Raw genomic sequence first — 16,413 nt, forward strand, 5'->3', positions numbered from 1 at the left:
GTTAAAGCTGCGCTTGATCATGAGCCCCAATGCACAGTTAGTTCGGAGGCTTCACATATATTATTGTGGTCGACTCATATTTGCTACATATTTGCTTTATAGTTCATTGTTACAGCGCGTGTTTGTGTAGTGATCACATCCTACACTTCGCCTCATTGCTTCTAACTCACAATTCACTTCTTACCGGAGTGAAAGTCAAGGTAGACTTCTTCCTGAATTGATGGCATTTGCAACCTGACTTGTGTTGGGGCGATTGAATGCGTATCTAGATGTCAATGAAAAGGGTAAATTGGATGGGCGACGGTATTGGTATTGGAACATACCGCTCATAACTATCTAGATACAACTCCTCGGTAGAACATGTACTCTTGAACGCGGGATGATTGAACAGACGGTCCAAATACGCATCGAACTTCGTTCCTGATGGTAGCTGGAAGCCACGATAATGCTTTAATACGTTGGTCGCACGAAATAACCCTACGGAGCAGTTAAGAAATGTTAGACACTGGGAACAAACCCAGATGACATTCAAGAACGCACAAGGACCGGCCATAACATCCGTCATTCCTAGATCAACATTTCCCTCCACCCACAAACCAAGCCCAGCCCGCAAAGATACCCTTTCCCCTTCCCCAGCCGTACCAGATTTCTGATTAAGATATACTTCTTTTTCGGCTCGTTCAAACAGAGATACCAGTGCCTCAATGGAGTCAGCAAATTCCTTTCCTCCCTGGATCTGGGTCTGAGTATCCTGTGCTTGTAGATACCGATAGAATGATGGTACAAGTTGACGGTTGACATGATCGCACTGAAGACGGACGAGAGCTCGAGCATCTGGGTAACCGGAAGGTTAGTAGTGAGATCGACTACATCTTGACGCAGAGAGCTGTACATGGATTGGAACTCGGTGGCAAGAGGCTTCGTCCGTTAGAGTTAGCTGCAACACTGCAACAGTTACGACGATATCGGTCCAACGTCTTTAGAACCTGAAACTCAGTCACTCACTCGTTCAGATACTCCAAGATCACGGTACTCTCGTTTAATGCTTTCGGCGGGCTGAAGTTATCAAACCTCAATCCCGGAACGAGACCTTTCGGAGAAACTTCAAGGAGATCTTGAGGTTTCTTGTACGGATCAACCTCATCTAGATATCCATCGATTAGGTTCTTCCTGTATGTAAAGAGAACACTATACAATACTGAAAAAATAGAGCAGTCATATCAAGCATGATGGTTTCATCTGTATAGAGAGACATACTTTGTACGGGATATCGAGAAACTGGAATGCAGTCCAGACGCGTTGAACAAAAGGACAGAAACAGCTTCCGAAGAGAGTGATGTCTTGCGAAGAACTATGAGATTTGACGGTTTCTAGTGCATGACCAGTGCATTCGATGTGATAAGGTTTGCCAGAATCAGTCGTGCTCATCGCCGTTCAACTTTGAGAGTGTTGGGCGTCATAAATTTCGCACGCACACGCGAAATCAATTCGAACCACCACCTCGCCTCAAACATTGTAAAAGAAAGCCTTGAGACTATGGTTAGTCGTACTTTCCGTTCGTATCAATATCGCTGGGGATATTCATGGACCTACGCGATGGACCCAACGAAGATGTGGAATTGCGTTCGCCGCTCAGCTGTCTTGATGCTATCGCTGAGTTGATGTTTGATTCTGTCGCTATATTATGTGAGGCCGGTTATATTCAAACCGTTTCGCTCATGCGTGTAGTGCTTTTCCTTGATGCCATCCTGGGTTGATGCTAGATTCTGTCGCTACACATGAGGCGTTTTCTTAGCATTTTCAAGACCAGTACATGAGGTACAAACTCACCTCGAATGGGAAACTTGCAGGCAATCTGTCTATGTACTGGACGCTGTCAATGCTTAGATCTCTCTGTTCCAGCCTCACTCGCTCCGCTAGAAGTACCTCCAGATCATTCGCTGCACTTATGGTATGGGCTACCTTGACGATTGATCTGATGGAACCTTCAAAGGACTTGTTATTGGTAACCGAGAAACCAAATATCCATCATACTCTGCCGACGAACCTTGCCTGACACTTTCTATTCTTCGGTTTTGATTGATTAGCACGCTGGGTGCGGGCTTTCATCGCCTTGAACGACCTTTAAGTGGTTCACATCAAATTGCGAGGCCGACGCGGTTTTGAGAGTAGAGCTTAACTTTAAAAGGAGTAAAGAACCTATACTTATATCGTCTCGTATCAGTCAGTGCATTTGTTCTAACTTCATTTTCCCCCTCTTTCTCACTCCGAATCCATCTCTGCACGACTCTGTAGCTTTACCTACTCTCTCGACGTCGATGGATGATGTCCTCAATTATGATGGTTACATCCAGGCAGCCCATGAGCGGTAAGCCATCCTAAGCTGAACCTTTCAGACCTTGACGTCCCACTGACTTCAGTGGCCCCAAATTGATAGCTTCATACATGACATACTGATGTATATCTCCGTCGGTTCGGTCCATTCTCATCCACCTCGTCGACCTGGTTGACGGTGTTTCAACCAGCTATTCTATACTGGGATCATATAATCACACTGGGTAAGTACGTTATCTTCAACCTATCCGGGCGTGTTATCTTATATGGCCGCGGTAGGACAAGAAATCAGATGGATATGGTCTCATCCAAAATCACGAAGTAGCTACTTCTTCCTCTTTCTTCGGTATTGGACAGTCCTCTCCAACATCACGGTTATTGTACTGGAATCATATAATCTAAGCGAGAAAGTACGTGTCCCTCCTTGCAATTATGTCTTAACCTAATTACCCCCCGAGGCGTACGCTTGAATACAGTTTTTACTTTCGAGCTGAACCTGATCCATTGTACCTGCGGACCCTTCTCATTTTCAGATGCGACCGTTTTTCTCTCTATCGGCAAATTCTTCTGATAATTACGCAATCAGCGGTTTCCAGTGAGTACCTTGGCTCATGATATTTTCTTTCTTGAATGTCTTCTGATGAAAAGGATAGTTCTGTTGACGTTACGAATTTACGCCATATTCAACTGCGACAAACGTATATTGATGCTTCTGTGCGGGAGTGCTGTTCTCCTCCTTGGTGCCGCCGCTGTGAGCGCTATAGACTCGCGTCGTCTTTTGAGACTCACTGAACGTACATACCACAGTATCTTCACATTGGGCAGAAATACGCCCCTTTCCCTCTACATTCCCTCCGTTGTCTACCGGGTACTTTTAAAGATAGGTCAATCCTTTTCTTACTTTCCTAGAGGTCAACAACACTGATTTTGTTGCCATCGTGGGTAGTGCCCATCGTGCGTCAATTCATCCCTTCACTTGCCATAACCCTTCTGAAATCTAGATCAAGGGCTATCATGGCTCTGGATTGGACTCTTCACCTTTGATGCTATTCTCTTCTTTCTCACCGCCTCTCGTACATTCCGCCATTACCTCCGGAGACGAATCGATCCCGAAAGGATTCATATTTCTCTGCTCTCGCTCATGTTTCGCGACGGTGCGATGTATTTCGGGTGAGCGCTGGCTTTCTTGTTTTGTTTATCATGTTTGATGATCTTGACTTCGGATCTGTCCGCGGAACGTATGGCATACAGTGTCGTGTCCCTTGCTGTTCTAGCGAATGTTTTGACGTTTTATGTCAGTACACCGTCTCGGTCATTTTCCGGCTGTGTTCAATCTGATATTCTTTACTATAGCTATGTGGCGTACGTTAATGATTCTTCGGGTGAGGAAATCAAATGCGGAACACTGAACCTCCCCAACTATACTATAGCCTTTCATGCGAGGCGGTCTTTCATCATTCGCTAGTTGGTGGGTGTTGTTCTTTTCTCAAATTTAAAAAAAGTTTGAAACTGATTTGTGGTGTCAGCATATCAGTGACCATGCTGTGCAGGATGATGCTGAACTTACACGCGTCGACTACTAAGGGCTTGTCGACCCGACCAGGAGATCCCCGTCGTGAAATCTCGTTTGAACATGATATGGAATCTGCTGATAGCACGACAACGGGTATTGTTTTTGATACAGTTATTGCGGACGATTACACCCACGACGATATTCATGTTGGACTGGGTAATAGAGGTACATCTGTTTGAGGGGGGGGGTTACGGTTACCTTGTACTATCAATAAATTAGCTCATGTCATAATCATTCGCCCTATGTAGCACCTGGTTCCATCAAGTAAAAAGTACATTCTCCAAATCATTTATGACTCGGATGGTATTGCAAGAATAATCACAATCGTTATTAGATTTCACGCGGAATCTTCGGTCGAGAGTTGTTTCCGGCCATCGTTCCACCATCGACGGGGAGTATAACGCCTGTGATGTATCTTGCTTCACGGCTGGCAAGATACAGAATCGCTAGAGGCGAGCATTAAGGAAGACGGATTAATATTAGGGTCGAGAGGTCATTTAATGTGGTCTTACCATGCGCGATATCCCACGCTGTCCCTTCGATCTTGAGCAAACTCTGATTTATTCGTGCTTGACGAATCTCGTCGGGCATTCCTTCGTGTCCCCGAACCTTTAATCGAAGATCAAATTAAAAATTACGCCTTGGCGCTCTGTCAGATGGGGCTTGCCATTGGAGTATAGACCATCCCAGGAGCCACACAATTGACTCTATAGTTAGGTATGGTCATGTTTTATTCGATGGTGGGTGAAACGAGGAAATCCACCGAATTTGCTCAGGCCCATGATGAGCTGCCATAGCTCGAGTCAATTGTACAACTGCGCCCTTACTCGTCGTGTACAAGAGTCCTGGATTGCCTCCGATGACTGTGATGCATGTGGCGTCATTGAGAGAAAGGCTGAAAATAGACCAGGTAATCAACGTACGTCCACTAACACTGGAGAAATTAACTATCGCTCCTCGTTTTTGCTTCCTCATTTCAGGGATTGCAAAACGGGACATGAGAACCATGCTTGTCACCTAAAATTAGATCAGTTAAGTTTTTCAACGACCCAAACACAAAAAAAAAACACTCACATTTGTCCTCATTCCCCGATCCCACTCTTCCAAATCGAGATCCACAGCGTTTCCACGCCCGCCGAATATACCTACGACGTTCACTAGAATATGAACTGCACCAAACAGTTCAACAGTCTTTTCAACTGCGGCTTTGCAAGAGGCCTCGTCTGTAACGTCGCATTGGATCGCTTCGGATATGCCGCCTTCTGCGTCGATCAGTTTCTTGGTCTCTTTTGCGGCTTCGAGGTTGTTGTCGAGTAATGCCACTTTCGCTCCCTGACGGGCTAGAACGATGGCTGTTGCTCGTCCGTTCCCGATTTCACCTTGAGAATGGTTACATTTTCAATTCAAGTTGAAGTAAAATAGTAAAGCCGACAACATTGCATACCCGACAACTGTGAACCGGCGCCAGAAACTATCGCAACATCCCCGTGAAGTTGAAAGGCCAGTGGTGGTGACGCCATGGTAGTTAAGCAAGCTGGGAATCACTTAATAGTTCTCGGGTGACTTCGAACGAGAAGCGGTGAGAACATTGGAGGCTACGTGAGTGTGATTCCCAGGAAGAGCTGATAACTTGAAGAACCTTCTTCCCAGGACTGGTGTTCGATAATCACATTTATGTTTCCTGCGATACGTCAGATGTTCTGGTGTAGTTTTGCAGCTTGAATTATAGGTGAAGCCTTGAGGGTTGGGTAATACTAATAAGTTAGATAGCCGCGTGAGTACGTTGAGTGCACCTCGATGCCACGTGACCGCTCTCTCTGCGCACGGACCAAGCAGAAAAAGTATAAAAAGGCTGGTCCGACTTTTTGAATTCTTTAGAACATACTCATCAGGATCTTTTTATAGAAACTGACCGAGTCTCGCATTTTTACAAATGCCACTTCTTCAAATCCAGTCGATGACATTCGCGCTCCCTCGTTCATACTGAGAACACGACTTCTTCATTTGAAGTCTCGAGGACGTTTGGCTTCGCGCTTTGGGTATCCTTTAGGATCCTCTGAAGTCGTTGCCAGCGAGGAGGGTGTCAGTCTGATGGATTTCTTTATCTTTTTTGTAAAATGAAGAATAATGATATTTGATTGAAATCATGAACATGGACCACTACATTATCCCAAAGTTTTGTGAAACAGATGAGTTCTTCCAGATGCCCTACTGCTTGCTGCCAACCTTCAGTTGAATGACCTGTTGTTGATGTTCAAGCACGCATCATATGATAATATGTAGATGCGATTTCTTTGTCTGTTTAGAAAGAAAAGACAGACACCAATTAGCAATTTTAGAAAAGAAAAATTGGATTCTAAGGAGAGAAAATAAAAACACCAATAGGAATCGAGTAACTGTTCATAGCAAAATAATGACACGAAAGAAAGAGCAGCAGCAAATGACAATTTCAGTGTAGTGTATGGAATGAGATAGCCAACAGGTGTCCTTGAATAAAATGTCCCTTGAGAGTTGGATAATATAATTTTACACTGATGAACGCATTGGAAAAATGTGTGCGTCCATGGAGAAAAAAGAGAGGAGAGAGAAGAAGCAAAAAATTTAATACAATCCCACCAAGGGTGCAGACGTAGGAGCCATGAACCCACCAGCATTTACTGTTCCCCTCCCACCGATAGTATTCGCAATCGCCTTTCGCTTGTCCTCCCACGCCTTCAGAGCCTTCAACAGCTGAATGACCTTGTCGCGCTTTCCTGATCTAATATCATTGATGCTGACACTCCCCATCTTAACTTCGTTATCGAGAAGGAAATCAAACAGTCTGAAAAGCCCTTCAAGCTTGTCATCATTAGGATCAGTTGGGAACGCGGAGTCGGAAACAGGTGGCGAGGAAGGTCGTCCTTTGATAGCTTCCGCCAGTCGCAGGATGGTGAGACCATTGCATATCGGACCGGAAGTATCAGTGATCTGGAGGGAGGAAGGAAGGTATGAGTTGGCCCATTCGATGAGGCTACCATCGACTGGGACGTTCTAAAAGCGGATATCAGCAAGTCAGTGCCACAAAACAACCACCGATCCCGTCCGTCAACATACCGCTGCGGTTGAAACACTCCCTCTCCTAGCTTCTCTGGACGGTCGGGGTGGAGCCGGCGTCGTACTTGCCCTGTCTCTCACAGTTCCAATCGTTTCGGGGGGGATAGCTTCCTGTGTAAAGAACGTGTCCAGCCTTTCCCGCTGGTCCTTGGAATCTGGATTTGGTAGACCCATCAAGACGCGAGCATCCCGGCTGGATAGCTGGTTCGGGTTCTCGCGGCGGAGGGCCTTCTGTGTTGCGGCACGCGCAGTGGGTGAGGGTGGTCGAGGTGCGGGATTCATAGCCTGTGCCACTGTCAGAGGTATAGTCGGGATGTTGCACGAGGAAACCACAGGTCCTGAAGAAGGAAGTCAACATCTTGTCCCCCGTTCTTGAACAAAAACAATGACTTACGGGTATAGTCCCGTCCAATAGTAGCCTTCATGATAGCCTTCATCCATTCCCTCAACGACAATTTCTCGTCAGAGCTGAAATAGTGAGTCTTATCGCTATCATGATCTATCCTAAACCCATATTTTCCAGGGTTGACGTTCTCATCGACGGTGACCTTGTATCCAATAATGTTGATGTAGCCTTTGATCTTCGTTTCCTGTACGGTATCGTTAGCTTGCATCCATGAACAAGACGCTGAACTTACCGAAGCAATATCGCTCCTCAAATAGTATAGATGAGAACCCTTGAGCACGAAGTATCTCAACTTCCAACTGTTGTATCGTTCTCCCCTCTTCCTCATCCATCCCGAATGATCCGGCTCTCCAATTTGCTCCAACACGCTTTGGCCAGGTTTCAATGGACTCATATGTGTGTCACCCTCGTTATCCTTGCCTTTACGGACATCGTTGGCAACACCGCCCGGGGCCGTTTTCTCCTTGTGAGGGCCCGGATAGGAAGAAGTCCGCTTGCGGAGTAGCGACGGGTTTGGACTAGTGGAAGTCGTCGGCTTATCTTCCTTCTCTTTGTTTTTGCCTTCTGGAATAACGGAGATCTCAAACTTTGGCTTGTCTTTCGGACCGCTTGAGGATCCCGGTCTCTTGGATCCATGGAGTCGTGGAAGATGGAAGGAAGGGGACTTGTCTTTTTCGGAACCAGATAGCGCACCGACATCGTCACCACTGCGATTAATCATCATTGGTTATTGCACCATTGCCCGAACTATTTGTGATTACTCACCTATATCGCGGAGGGGGCTTCCGACTTTTACCTAAAGATCCACCGAAGGTGGTTCCAAAGATACTAAGTCTCTCGCCTGTGCTCCTTCCGTTATCCACGCTCTTCTTATTCCGAGCATGCCTGGCACTGCTGGTGGTAGCTATACTCGAAGAATCCTTGTCCTTCTCTTTTTCTTTTTCCTTCTCTTTCCCTTCCTTCAGACTCTCAACCATGCTGTCTCTATCTCCAATGACAGGGGAACGAGAGCCGGATCCCAGCGAACGACTTGAGTCAATAGACAGGCCAAAGAACCGCCTTCGTGAGCTGGATGTCGTCGGTGCTGCTTCGTTCTGCAGATGCGTAAGTATCAAACATTTTGACAAGTAAAACTGAAGCAAAGCATAGCATATCCAGGCCCACTCCGCGAAACGTCAAAAGAGGTAAAATGAAATGTTAGACCTACTTCACTGAATGCATCCCTTTCTCGTTCTTCGTTGATATCAGCAGGTGAGAGCGTTAAATTCGACGGCCGCGTCTTCCCATTGACGCCATTACCATTAATGATTCCATCCCCATTCTGGTAGATTCCCAGTCCATTAGTATTGCCTCCAACGGACGCCATGTCAATGGCTGTTCCAGGAAAAGACCTAGCACTCTGCTGACTTTGACTCTGATTTCTCGAATGACCAGCGGAATGAATTGAATGAGGCGAGTTTGACATTGTCCCGGGGAAGAGCGAAAGAGATTGGTGGATCGGACTCCCTGCATCACTACCGATCCCCATTCCTCTCTTCAGTTCGTTTATTGCTGTAACCAGTCTAGCACGCTTGCCGAACGCCATGATACCAATCTCGTTCTTGAGTACCTGTACGTCGAGTTCGAGGAGAACATCGCCCGTAATTTCCTGCTCTGTGAATTTCTCAGCAACAGTCTCGTCGAACCCTCGCTGCTTGAGCCATGTAAGGACATTTTCAAGAGTCCAGGTAGCTGGATCAGCCGGAAGTGTTAAGCCGGATGCTGGGGGAGTAGTAGATGGTACAGCAGATGTGGGTGCGGTAGAGGTGGAGATAGTAGTAGTGGCAGAGTGACGAGGACTGGAGTGAGTAGTTATTTCACTTCCGTATACCGCAGAGGTAGGTGATGATATCGCGGCTGCGGTAAACGCAGGAGTGGTGGGGGTAAGAAGAGGTCGTGGAGAAGATACACGTTTCTGAGATGATGGAGTCCCTGATGAAGATCGCGCAAAGTCATCACCCCCGAGAGAAGATGATGGCAAGCCAGCTGCAGTCAGGATATGTGATGCTGTTGTCGGTGAGGGTGACACAACAAAATCACGCAGCGGTGTGGTTCGCTTGAGATTGTCGGGAGTTCCTGCATCGGGTACGGGTGTATGGGAAGAAGGGGGCGTCGCTATCGTGTTCTGAGCTGGAGGGGGTTCCATAGATGGAAATGAGGTTCGTGTGGCCGTCGCAGTTTGGGGGTCCGTATCATCGCGTTCTGTAGTAGAAACTTGTCCCTCTTGAGTGGTCTCGTGTTTATCTTCATCTTCCTCCTCCTCCTCCTCTTCCTCAGGAATTCGAGAATGCCGCCGGAAAAAGGACGATGAATGGGTCGCGAGATCCTCCTCATCGCCTTCACCCTCACTCTCGTCACTCATCTCTAGTGGGATTGGCGGCGCAGATAATCGGTCTTCTCTGACGCCACCTCCCATCATCATCTCGAGTTTCTCTGCCTCTTCTACAGCACGCCGAGCCTTCTCGGCCAGCCTGGTCCTTGCACCCTTATGCCAACCTTCACCATCTTCAGCGTTTTGATCCACATCACTCATGTCAAAATCGGTGTCAGTTTCCCGGTCAGTGTCCCCATCGCCTCTTGAACTGGCAAAACTGAACGAGCGCCCACCATCACGGTCGTCTATCGAGGGAACTCCTGTGCTTCGCCCAAGTTGTTCGATAGCTTGCTGTACGTCAGTCATGGTGGCTTGCATCTCTTGAGAATGGCTCTTCGTACTGTCTTTCCCATTGATGTAGACGGAGGGCGCTTGTGCAAGCTCGGATTGTTCACTTAATCCCTTGAGAGTAGTGCTATTCGGTATACCGTTTGGTCCCTCGGTTGCATCGGTAGCTGTCACCGTCGTAAACGTGACGCCAGATGTCGATGCCTCGAGGATGTGAGGTGGTATCGGAGGAACTGGAGGAACTGCGGTCGTGTAGCTTGCTGGAAATAGACCGACTTGGCCAGCGAGATTCTTGCCCTTCGATTTAAATTTCGAGCATGAGCATCCGATACGAAAGTGACAGAGAATATGGTCCGGTTGAATTATATATAACATACCTGCCACCAGCCATCTCCGTAGAGGTCGTCTTTCTCTATCACCTCAATTCTATCTGCTGCCTTGAAGGAAACCTCATCCTCCTTCTCTGCCTGAAAGTCGTGTAGGGCATACACGTACTCGACCGTCATTGCTGACCTGATCGTCAGGCGGAAAGGATCGAGTTACTGCGTGATAAATCGAGAGGCGAGTAGTCTGAAGTAAAATAGGACCACCTTTGATCTCCCCAGAAGGTTGAGCTGCTTGAAGGTAAGACAGGTGGTCGGGAGTGGGAGAGGAGGTCGAGGATTACCTAATTAGAGCAATCTCGCATTTCCGTTCCAGGAAGTTGTCTGACCCTGAACTCTCCGGTCAACGTTCCGCCTTTACTCCAGTCCATGAGGCAAATGCATTTCTAGACACTCGTAACTCTGGGACTGGATAGTAATTCTCAAACTGAGAAAGGAATTCATTGCTCCAACATCGGGCTTCCTTGTAGCAAGAAACAGAATAATACTACTCATGTGAAGCTAATTTTCACGTCCGGCTGAAATTACTAAAAGCACGGGAAAACAGGGTGAGAACCGAGGGAAACCGCAGTACACATGACAGTCTGTCAACGCCTCAAGGTACGGACGTGCGCATTGATCCTTCCCATATGTTCCTGGGTTAATGCATGATGCGTATATTGATGGAAAAAAGTACTCTGAGTACAATGCTCAATCAGGGGATTGAAGAGATCGACCATGGCTAACATGCTTGAGAATATTTGTATCGGCCAGTGCTTTTACAAGTTCCAAAATAACAGAATCGCATCCGCGGCGTGTAACGAGCTGAATTGTCACGGGTATAGGTTCCCATTGGCGACTCACCGAACTGAAATATGCCACCTCGCCAATGGGCACAGTCACATCGACGAGACCACCCATTGAAGCCATGTAGTGGAGGTTTTCCTGGAACGTAGCTTTCCTTCCTGGTTTGACAAGCGTAACCTCTGTGGCTCCTTCAAATGCGTTGAAATCGCTCACTCGGTACGAAGGGAGTCCACCTGTACCGGCATCGTAGACAAAGATTGAGTCTGAGCAAGACTCGGGGTCCTGCTTGAAAATCAATTCTCCCAAAATATCGGTGAACCTTCTTTTATAAGCAACCGCTCTTTCATAATCCGTTTCCGAATATCCTGATCCTTTCGCGAACATCACCTCGGGCATGGGGTCAAAGGCAGGTGCCTTTCTAAACCGAGTTTGATACCACTCTGATAATGGCTTCCCAACCTCTGTATAGGAATGGTACTCGCTTAACATGTTTGATAAAGATTGAAAGGGGGAGAATTGTTCGCCCGGGAACACGGGTGCTAGCGTGCGCGTTATGTTGATGGGTATTGTAGTGATGTTCAATTCCGTCAAAGAGTTTAGGAAACTGTCGTACACAAGCTGTGCCTGCGGAGACTTGACAGGAAAATGGTCCATCGGGTACAACAAATGTACTGGTAGGCGGGGGAAATTATTGCCATGCGACACCGGAGACTCCCGATACCTAAAGGATGACAGTCCATGCGAGAACAAGGGGAAATAGGCCAAGGAAGGTAAGAACTTACAGGTGGGAAGCAACCTTAAAGAACAGTTGTGGATCCCGAGCAAAGATCCCCATCGTATCCATTTCTTCTGAGAGTGGGACAATTCCATCAAGACCGACACTCCCAAAGGAAGGTCTGATTCCGTATACTCCGACCAACGATGCTGGCTTCCTAACACTTCCTCTGGTATCACTTCCGACAGTCAAATCCAACCAATCATACCCGGCGATTGCACATGCACTTCCTGAACTCGAGGCTGCAGCTGTGAGCAACCCATCTCCACGAGGATTCCAAGAGTACGAAAAATCTCGAAACTCCCATGGATGCGCACCGTGAGCAAACTGAGACGTACGAGTTTTGCCCACGGGAACGACACCCAAATCGAGTAGCTTTAGGATTGAAGATGCTGTTGAGTTACTGGACGACCCATTCATCTCGAGGAAGGCCAAGGATCCAGCACTTGTAGGTAAACCACGCATGTGGAAGATATCCTTGACTGCCATTCGTTTTCCGAAAAGTGAGGACGACGACGAGTGGAAGGGGCGGCCATCAGGTGTAAAGGTGGTATGAGATAGTCTGGATGGAACTGGGATGTACTGGTGGTAAATCTCGCCCTCCGACTCGGAAGGAGACTCATCTCGATTCGAGAACCCAGTGGGATCACCGGGAATTGTAAAGTTAGTGGATATCCAGATCACATTCTCTCCTTCAGTCAAGGGAATACATCCAAGCATGAAACTTTCGTAGACGTCCGGGTAAAGGAGATATACCTTGTGCAATGATCCACTTGACCTAGAATAGGCGTAAGGCCCTGCCCCCTGTGGCATGTTAGGGAAATCAATCACAGTAAATTCTCGTAACCGGGGGTTTCGCTGATGGAGTTCTGGGGAGCCGGAAACGAAAAGTTGCGATATCCCGTGAAGGTGAAGCCATTCGATCAAGGTGTCGTCAAAGAGAATTTCGGTTTCGGTGGGTGATGCAATTACTAAACCTTGTAGGAAGCTTCGGTTCCAAACGTCGTCAAGCCTCGAGTAGCCTGTCAATATCTCAGACAGGATTTTGCTTGATAAGGGATATACTGGCGGAATAACGGAGGTGACCAGAACGTAGTCAGCCACACGGCTCTTCGAAACTTTGGACCCGCCTGAATGTCCCAAATATTCTTGTATGAAATAGAGTTGATCCTCTATCTTCACAATGTCTCCGAGCGGCTCTGACCGCAGAATTTGAAGCGACTGGACACAACCGTGTAGCGATCCTAGCATGAGGAAAGTTGACAGGAGGCGGATGTACCACATTGTCGGATGTTCTTCAATCTACGGAACAAATATGTGGATAATCAAAGTTCAACGAGATCTCTCGTGAACAGCACCGATATGTATACGAAAATGTCACCGAGAACTGGCGCACTGGGGAAAAGGTGGACCTGATTCCGGTAAACGCACAACTGCTCTGTTTGCTCTGTTTGGGAATTTCAACAACTAAGAGCGCCGAGCACCGTCTCAGGGATTATTCGTGATGAGCGTGAGCAACAGGTCGGAACAGGCTGTGGGCATGGCAGCCACCAGGAGAGACGTGTGGGAATGTTATCATTATCAAAGCTTCAAGCTTCAAATAAGCTGGCTGTTCGCCTCTTCCTACTAGACCCTCTCCATCCCCACTTGCTTACGAACATGCTTCCTCAGCCCCGTACTTATTACGCGCCATATCATTCCAGGGTTATCGGAAGAGCCCAGGAAACCTCATCTTTCGCCCTCGACAACACTGAATATGTCCAAACTCCCTGCACCAGATATTCCAATCGTTACACTTGGCGTTCAGGAAACAATCGCAAGTGTTGGAATGGAACACGACCAAAAAACAATCGCAAAGGGAGAAGATGTAGATGAGAAGCAAGATACTCGGGAACATCAAGGTGTAACTTTGGTTTCTTCAATCAACGACGACGAACCGGTGGTGACAAGGAGAGAACTATGGAGCTATTATCGTGCGTCATCCTCCACTTTGTCTTTTAAACTTGTCCTGCTAAATTTTCTCTCCCAGTGTACTACAATGGTAACAACGTAAGGACAGTCTAAATGGCTAGACATGAGAAGACCTGGCTCACCAATTATCCAGGGTGTTGGACCGATGGGCTTCTCAATGACAATTTTCCAAGCGTTAGCGACTTCTGCAGGCTATGACCCTGACAAAGGACCTGGGTCAACTTGTTCAGAAGGAACTTCTGCAAAGTGTGTCGTTCCATGGGGCAAGGGCACGAAATCGGTTTCCGGAGTGGTCCTTATTGCGAACGGCCTGAGCTTTGCTGTGAGACGCGTCTTTCCTTTATGACGAAGATACGGATGACTGACCTTCCATTCCTCCTAGATCATGACCTTACTTTTCACCACGATCGGCTCAGCTGCCGACTATGGCAGCTTTGGTCGTTGGTTGCTTCTGGTCGTCACATGTATATGCTGGGCTTCTCAGTTTGCCAGCATGAGTCTCACAGAACCTTCTCGGTGGCTTATCGCAATGGCGTTATTCATGATTGGTTTCATCACTTATGGCGCGACTCTCGTATTCTACGCCGCCGTATTTCCTCGCCTGGCGCGAAATACTGCACGGACCCGCACCATGAGGAAGGAATACGAGGCCGGTCGCATAGATCGTGAGGCATACGAACGTGAGGAAGGTCTAGAGAGGAGCAGAATCAGTAATTTGAGCACCGTGCGTGTCTACCTTCCGACCAGTTTGGCTTACCCTCACTTCGATCACCCAGATGCATAGCAATATCGGTTACATCGTCGTTTCTTGCCTAAACTTATCACTCTTACTTCCGCTGTCCAACAACCGTCTCGTTGATAACTACGTAATAGTACTGTAGGGTTGACCTTCATCTTGCTGACAGTATGCTAAGATCTCGCCGTTGTATAGGACCAATGCGTATTGGGTGGTGACGGGTATATGGTGGTGTAAGTGTGTTCCTTAGACACTTGGGGATTGCATACGTACTCACTTCAGAACAGTCATTTTCCAACAGTCCCGTCCAGGTCCATCGTTACCTCAAGGTGAACACTTCCTAACGATTGGATGGAAGCAGGTCAGTGCAGTACTGTTGAAGCGGGCAGGACATGTTCATCGTTTTTAGATCTGGGGAGCACTCAGGCACTACAAGAAGCTTCCCTATACTTTCACCTATCTTATTGCTTTCTTCCTGCTTGCCGACGTGATCATCCTCCCTTTCTGCGACCCTTCATGTGCTGAACTATTTCAAAGGGACTCAATACTACGGGGACATTGGTCAGTATATGTGGAAACGACAAATTCTCTTTCAGTTTCCTCCAGGGAACGTACCTCGGGCTTGTGCAGGCCGTTACTTCTACGATAAGCACCGCGGGTTTCTGGTACATTCAGAAATACTGGAAGCTCAGCACCAAAAAGATGGTAGCTAATTCGCTCAGATCTTCTATTTCGAAGCTCACGAGCGGCCGGCTGTAGTTCGTAGTCACAAATGTGGTGACTGTTCTCATTCCACTGTGGGGTATGATCGGCATATGGACTAACACTATCGGGTAACAATCTCTCAATAACTCTGCTCAACCGGTCGAACTAACGATTCCATCTCAGATATCATAACAAGTGGGAGTTCTGGTCAGCTTTGAACATGCATTCTGATTGTCTGCGTATTGACAAGGTTGTGCTACCAGGTTCTACAACGTTGTTTTCGGACTTTTCCAGGCCCCGTACTATGCTTTTTCTCAAACCATGATGGCAGAATTGTCCCCCCCTGGCTTCGATAACATGGTGTGTACGGTCAAAGTCATCTTTAGCCTTGGTTTCTCAACTGTGACTCGTAGTTTTTCGGATTGTTCGGCCTGTCTAACCGAGCTTCGTCCATGATCGGACCGACTGTTGTCCAGGCTATCGTCGATAAGACGGGCAGCAACTGGATGGGTTTCCCGTTCCTCTTTGCGCTTTGCCTGTGTGCTTCTCTCATCATTTGGTTTGGTGTGGATGTGGGAAAAGGTCACAAAGATGCAGTGGATTGGGCTGAACAACAACAGGAACGCAAAGGTCAAGGTCAAAGTCAGAAGTCGGGCTTGTATAATTGAAGAATCTTTGCAAGGACGGCCAAAATGTGGCTTGAACATGGTCTTTCCCTTCCCTTCCGCTTTATCTGCGTAAGGCGCTATAGCCAAGTGGTTACGGCGACAGATTAGAAATCTGTTCCTCTTTGAGGGCGCAGGTTCGAATCCTGCTGGCGTCGAGTATACTTTCCTTTTGCTCTTTCTTACGTTACATTGTACAAGCCCGAGCCAGCTCATTTAGCAATAGAATTGTGTCAGATTTGACTTCCGTGGTAACCCTCGAAGATTGACAAAGGATTGAAAGAG

General features: G+C 47.4%; 5 protein-coding genes across 9 annotated transcripts; 1 reads left to right on the forward strand and 4 right to left on the reverse strand.

Annotated features, from left to right (window-relative positions):
• Nucleotides 1-9: 9 nt before the first annotated feature.
• On the reverse strand, nucleotides 10-1,450 carry E1B28_004872 (uncharacterized protein). The gene is made up of 7 exons (XM_043149393.1): nucleotides 1,258-1,450; nucleotides 1,195-1,198; nucleotides 1,006-1,144; nucleotides 893-945; nucleotides 541-834; nucleotides 324-477; nucleotides 10-265 (listed from the first exon to the last, which is right to left on the reverse strand). The coding sequence occupies exons 1-7, from the start codon at nucleotides 1,426-1,428 to the stop codon at nucleotides 196-198; spliced, it is 885 nt and encodes a 294-aa protein (XP_043013999.1). The 5' UTR covers nucleotides 1,429-1,450; the 3' UTR covers nucleotides 10-195.
• A 2,504-nt stretch (nucleotides 1,451-3,954) lies between these two features.
• E1B28_004873 (uncharacterized protein) lies at nucleotides 3,955-5,643 on the reverse strand. 2 transcript variants are annotated; one of them, XM_043149395.1, is made up of 7 exons: nucleotides 5,352-5,643; nucleotides 4,982-5,286; nucleotides 4,831-4,924; nucleotides 4,671-4,770; nucleotides 4,575-4,614; nucleotides 4,420-4,516; nucleotides 3,955-4,353 (listed from the first exon to the last, which is right to left on the reverse strand). In XM_043149395.1, the coding sequence occupies exons 1-7, from the start codon at nucleotides 5,425-5,427 to the stop codon at nucleotides 4,238-4,240; spliced, it is 828 nt and encodes a 275-aa protein (XP_043014001.1). In that variant the 5' UTR covers nucleotides 5,428-5,643; the 3' UTR covers nucleotides 3,955-4,237. The 2 variants fall into 2 exon arrangements, with proteins under 2 accessions (XP_043014001.1, XP_043014000.1); XM_043149394.1 differs by having other exon boundaries at nucleotides 4,575-4,770.
• A 148-nt stretch (nucleotides 5,644-5,791) lies between these two features.
• Nucleotides 5,792-10,763, reverse strand: E1B28_004874 (uncharacterized protein). 4 transcript variants are annotated; one of them, XM_043149396.1, is made up of 8 exons: nucleotides 10,485-10,763; nucleotides 8,614-10,404; nucleotides 8,172-8,500; nucleotides 7,639-8,113; nucleotides 7,395-7,590; nucleotides 7,001-7,338; nucleotides 6,556-6,937; nucleotides 5,792-6,205 (listed from the first exon to the last, which is right to left on the reverse strand). In XM_043149396.1, exons 1-8 carry the CDS (start codon nucleotides 10,611-10,613, stop codon nucleotides 6,162-6,164), a joined length of 3,684 nt encoding a protein of 1,227 aa, XP_043014002.1. In that variant the 5' UTR covers nucleotides 10,614-10,763; the 3' UTR covers nucleotides 5,792-6,161. The 4 variants fall into 4 exon arrangements, with proteins under 4 accessions (XP_043014002.1, XP_043014003.1, XP_043014004.1 ...); XM_043149397.1 differs by having other exon boundaries at nucleotides 5,792-6,937; XM_043149398.1 differs by having other exon boundaries at nucleotides 8,614-10,763.
• Nucleotides 10,764-11,122: 359 nt separating this feature from the next.
• Nucleotides 11,123-13,618, reverse strand: E1B28_004875 (uncharacterized protein). Its single transcript, XM_043149400.1, has 2 exons — nucleotides 12,059-13,618; nucleotides 11,123-11,997 (listed from the first exon to the last, which is right to left on the reverse strand). Exons 1-2 carry the CDS (start codon nucleotides 13,333-13,335, stop codon nucleotides 11,181-11,183), a joined length of 2,094 nt encoding a protein of 697 aa, XP_043014006.1. The 5' UTR covers nucleotides 13,336-13,618; the 3' UTR covers nucleotides 11,123-11,180.
• Nucleotides 13,619-13,665: 47 nt separating this feature from the next.
• E1B28_004876 (uncharacterized protein) lies at nucleotides 13,666-16,331 on the forward strand. Its single transcript, XM_043149401.1, has 13 exons — nucleotides 13,666-14,024; nucleotides 14,081-14,100; nucleotides 14,156-14,344; nucleotides 14,405-14,746; nucleotides 14,799-14,899; nucleotides 14,954-14,991; nucleotides 15,046-15,119; nucleotides 15,168-15,245; nucleotides 15,296-15,463; nucleotides 15,518-15,591; nucleotides 15,647-15,670; nucleotides 15,727-15,823; nucleotides 15,877-16,331. The coding sequence occupies exons 1-13, from the start codon at nucleotides 13,808-13,810 to the stop codon at nucleotides 16,129-16,131; spliced, it is 1,677 nt and encodes a 558-aa protein (XP_043014007.1). The 5' UTR covers nucleotides 13,666-13,807; the 3' UTR covers nucleotides 16,132-16,331.
• The last annotated feature ends 82 nt before the right edge of the window (nucleotides 16,332-16,413 follow it).

Source organism: Marasmius oreades, chromosome 2 (assembly GCF_018924745.1).
Source record: "Marasmius oreades isolate 03SP1 chromosome 2, whole genome shotgun sequence".
NCBI classification, from domain to species: Eukaryota; Fungi; Basidiomycota; class Agaricomycetes; order Agaricales; family Marasmiaceae; genus Marasmius; species Marasmius oreades.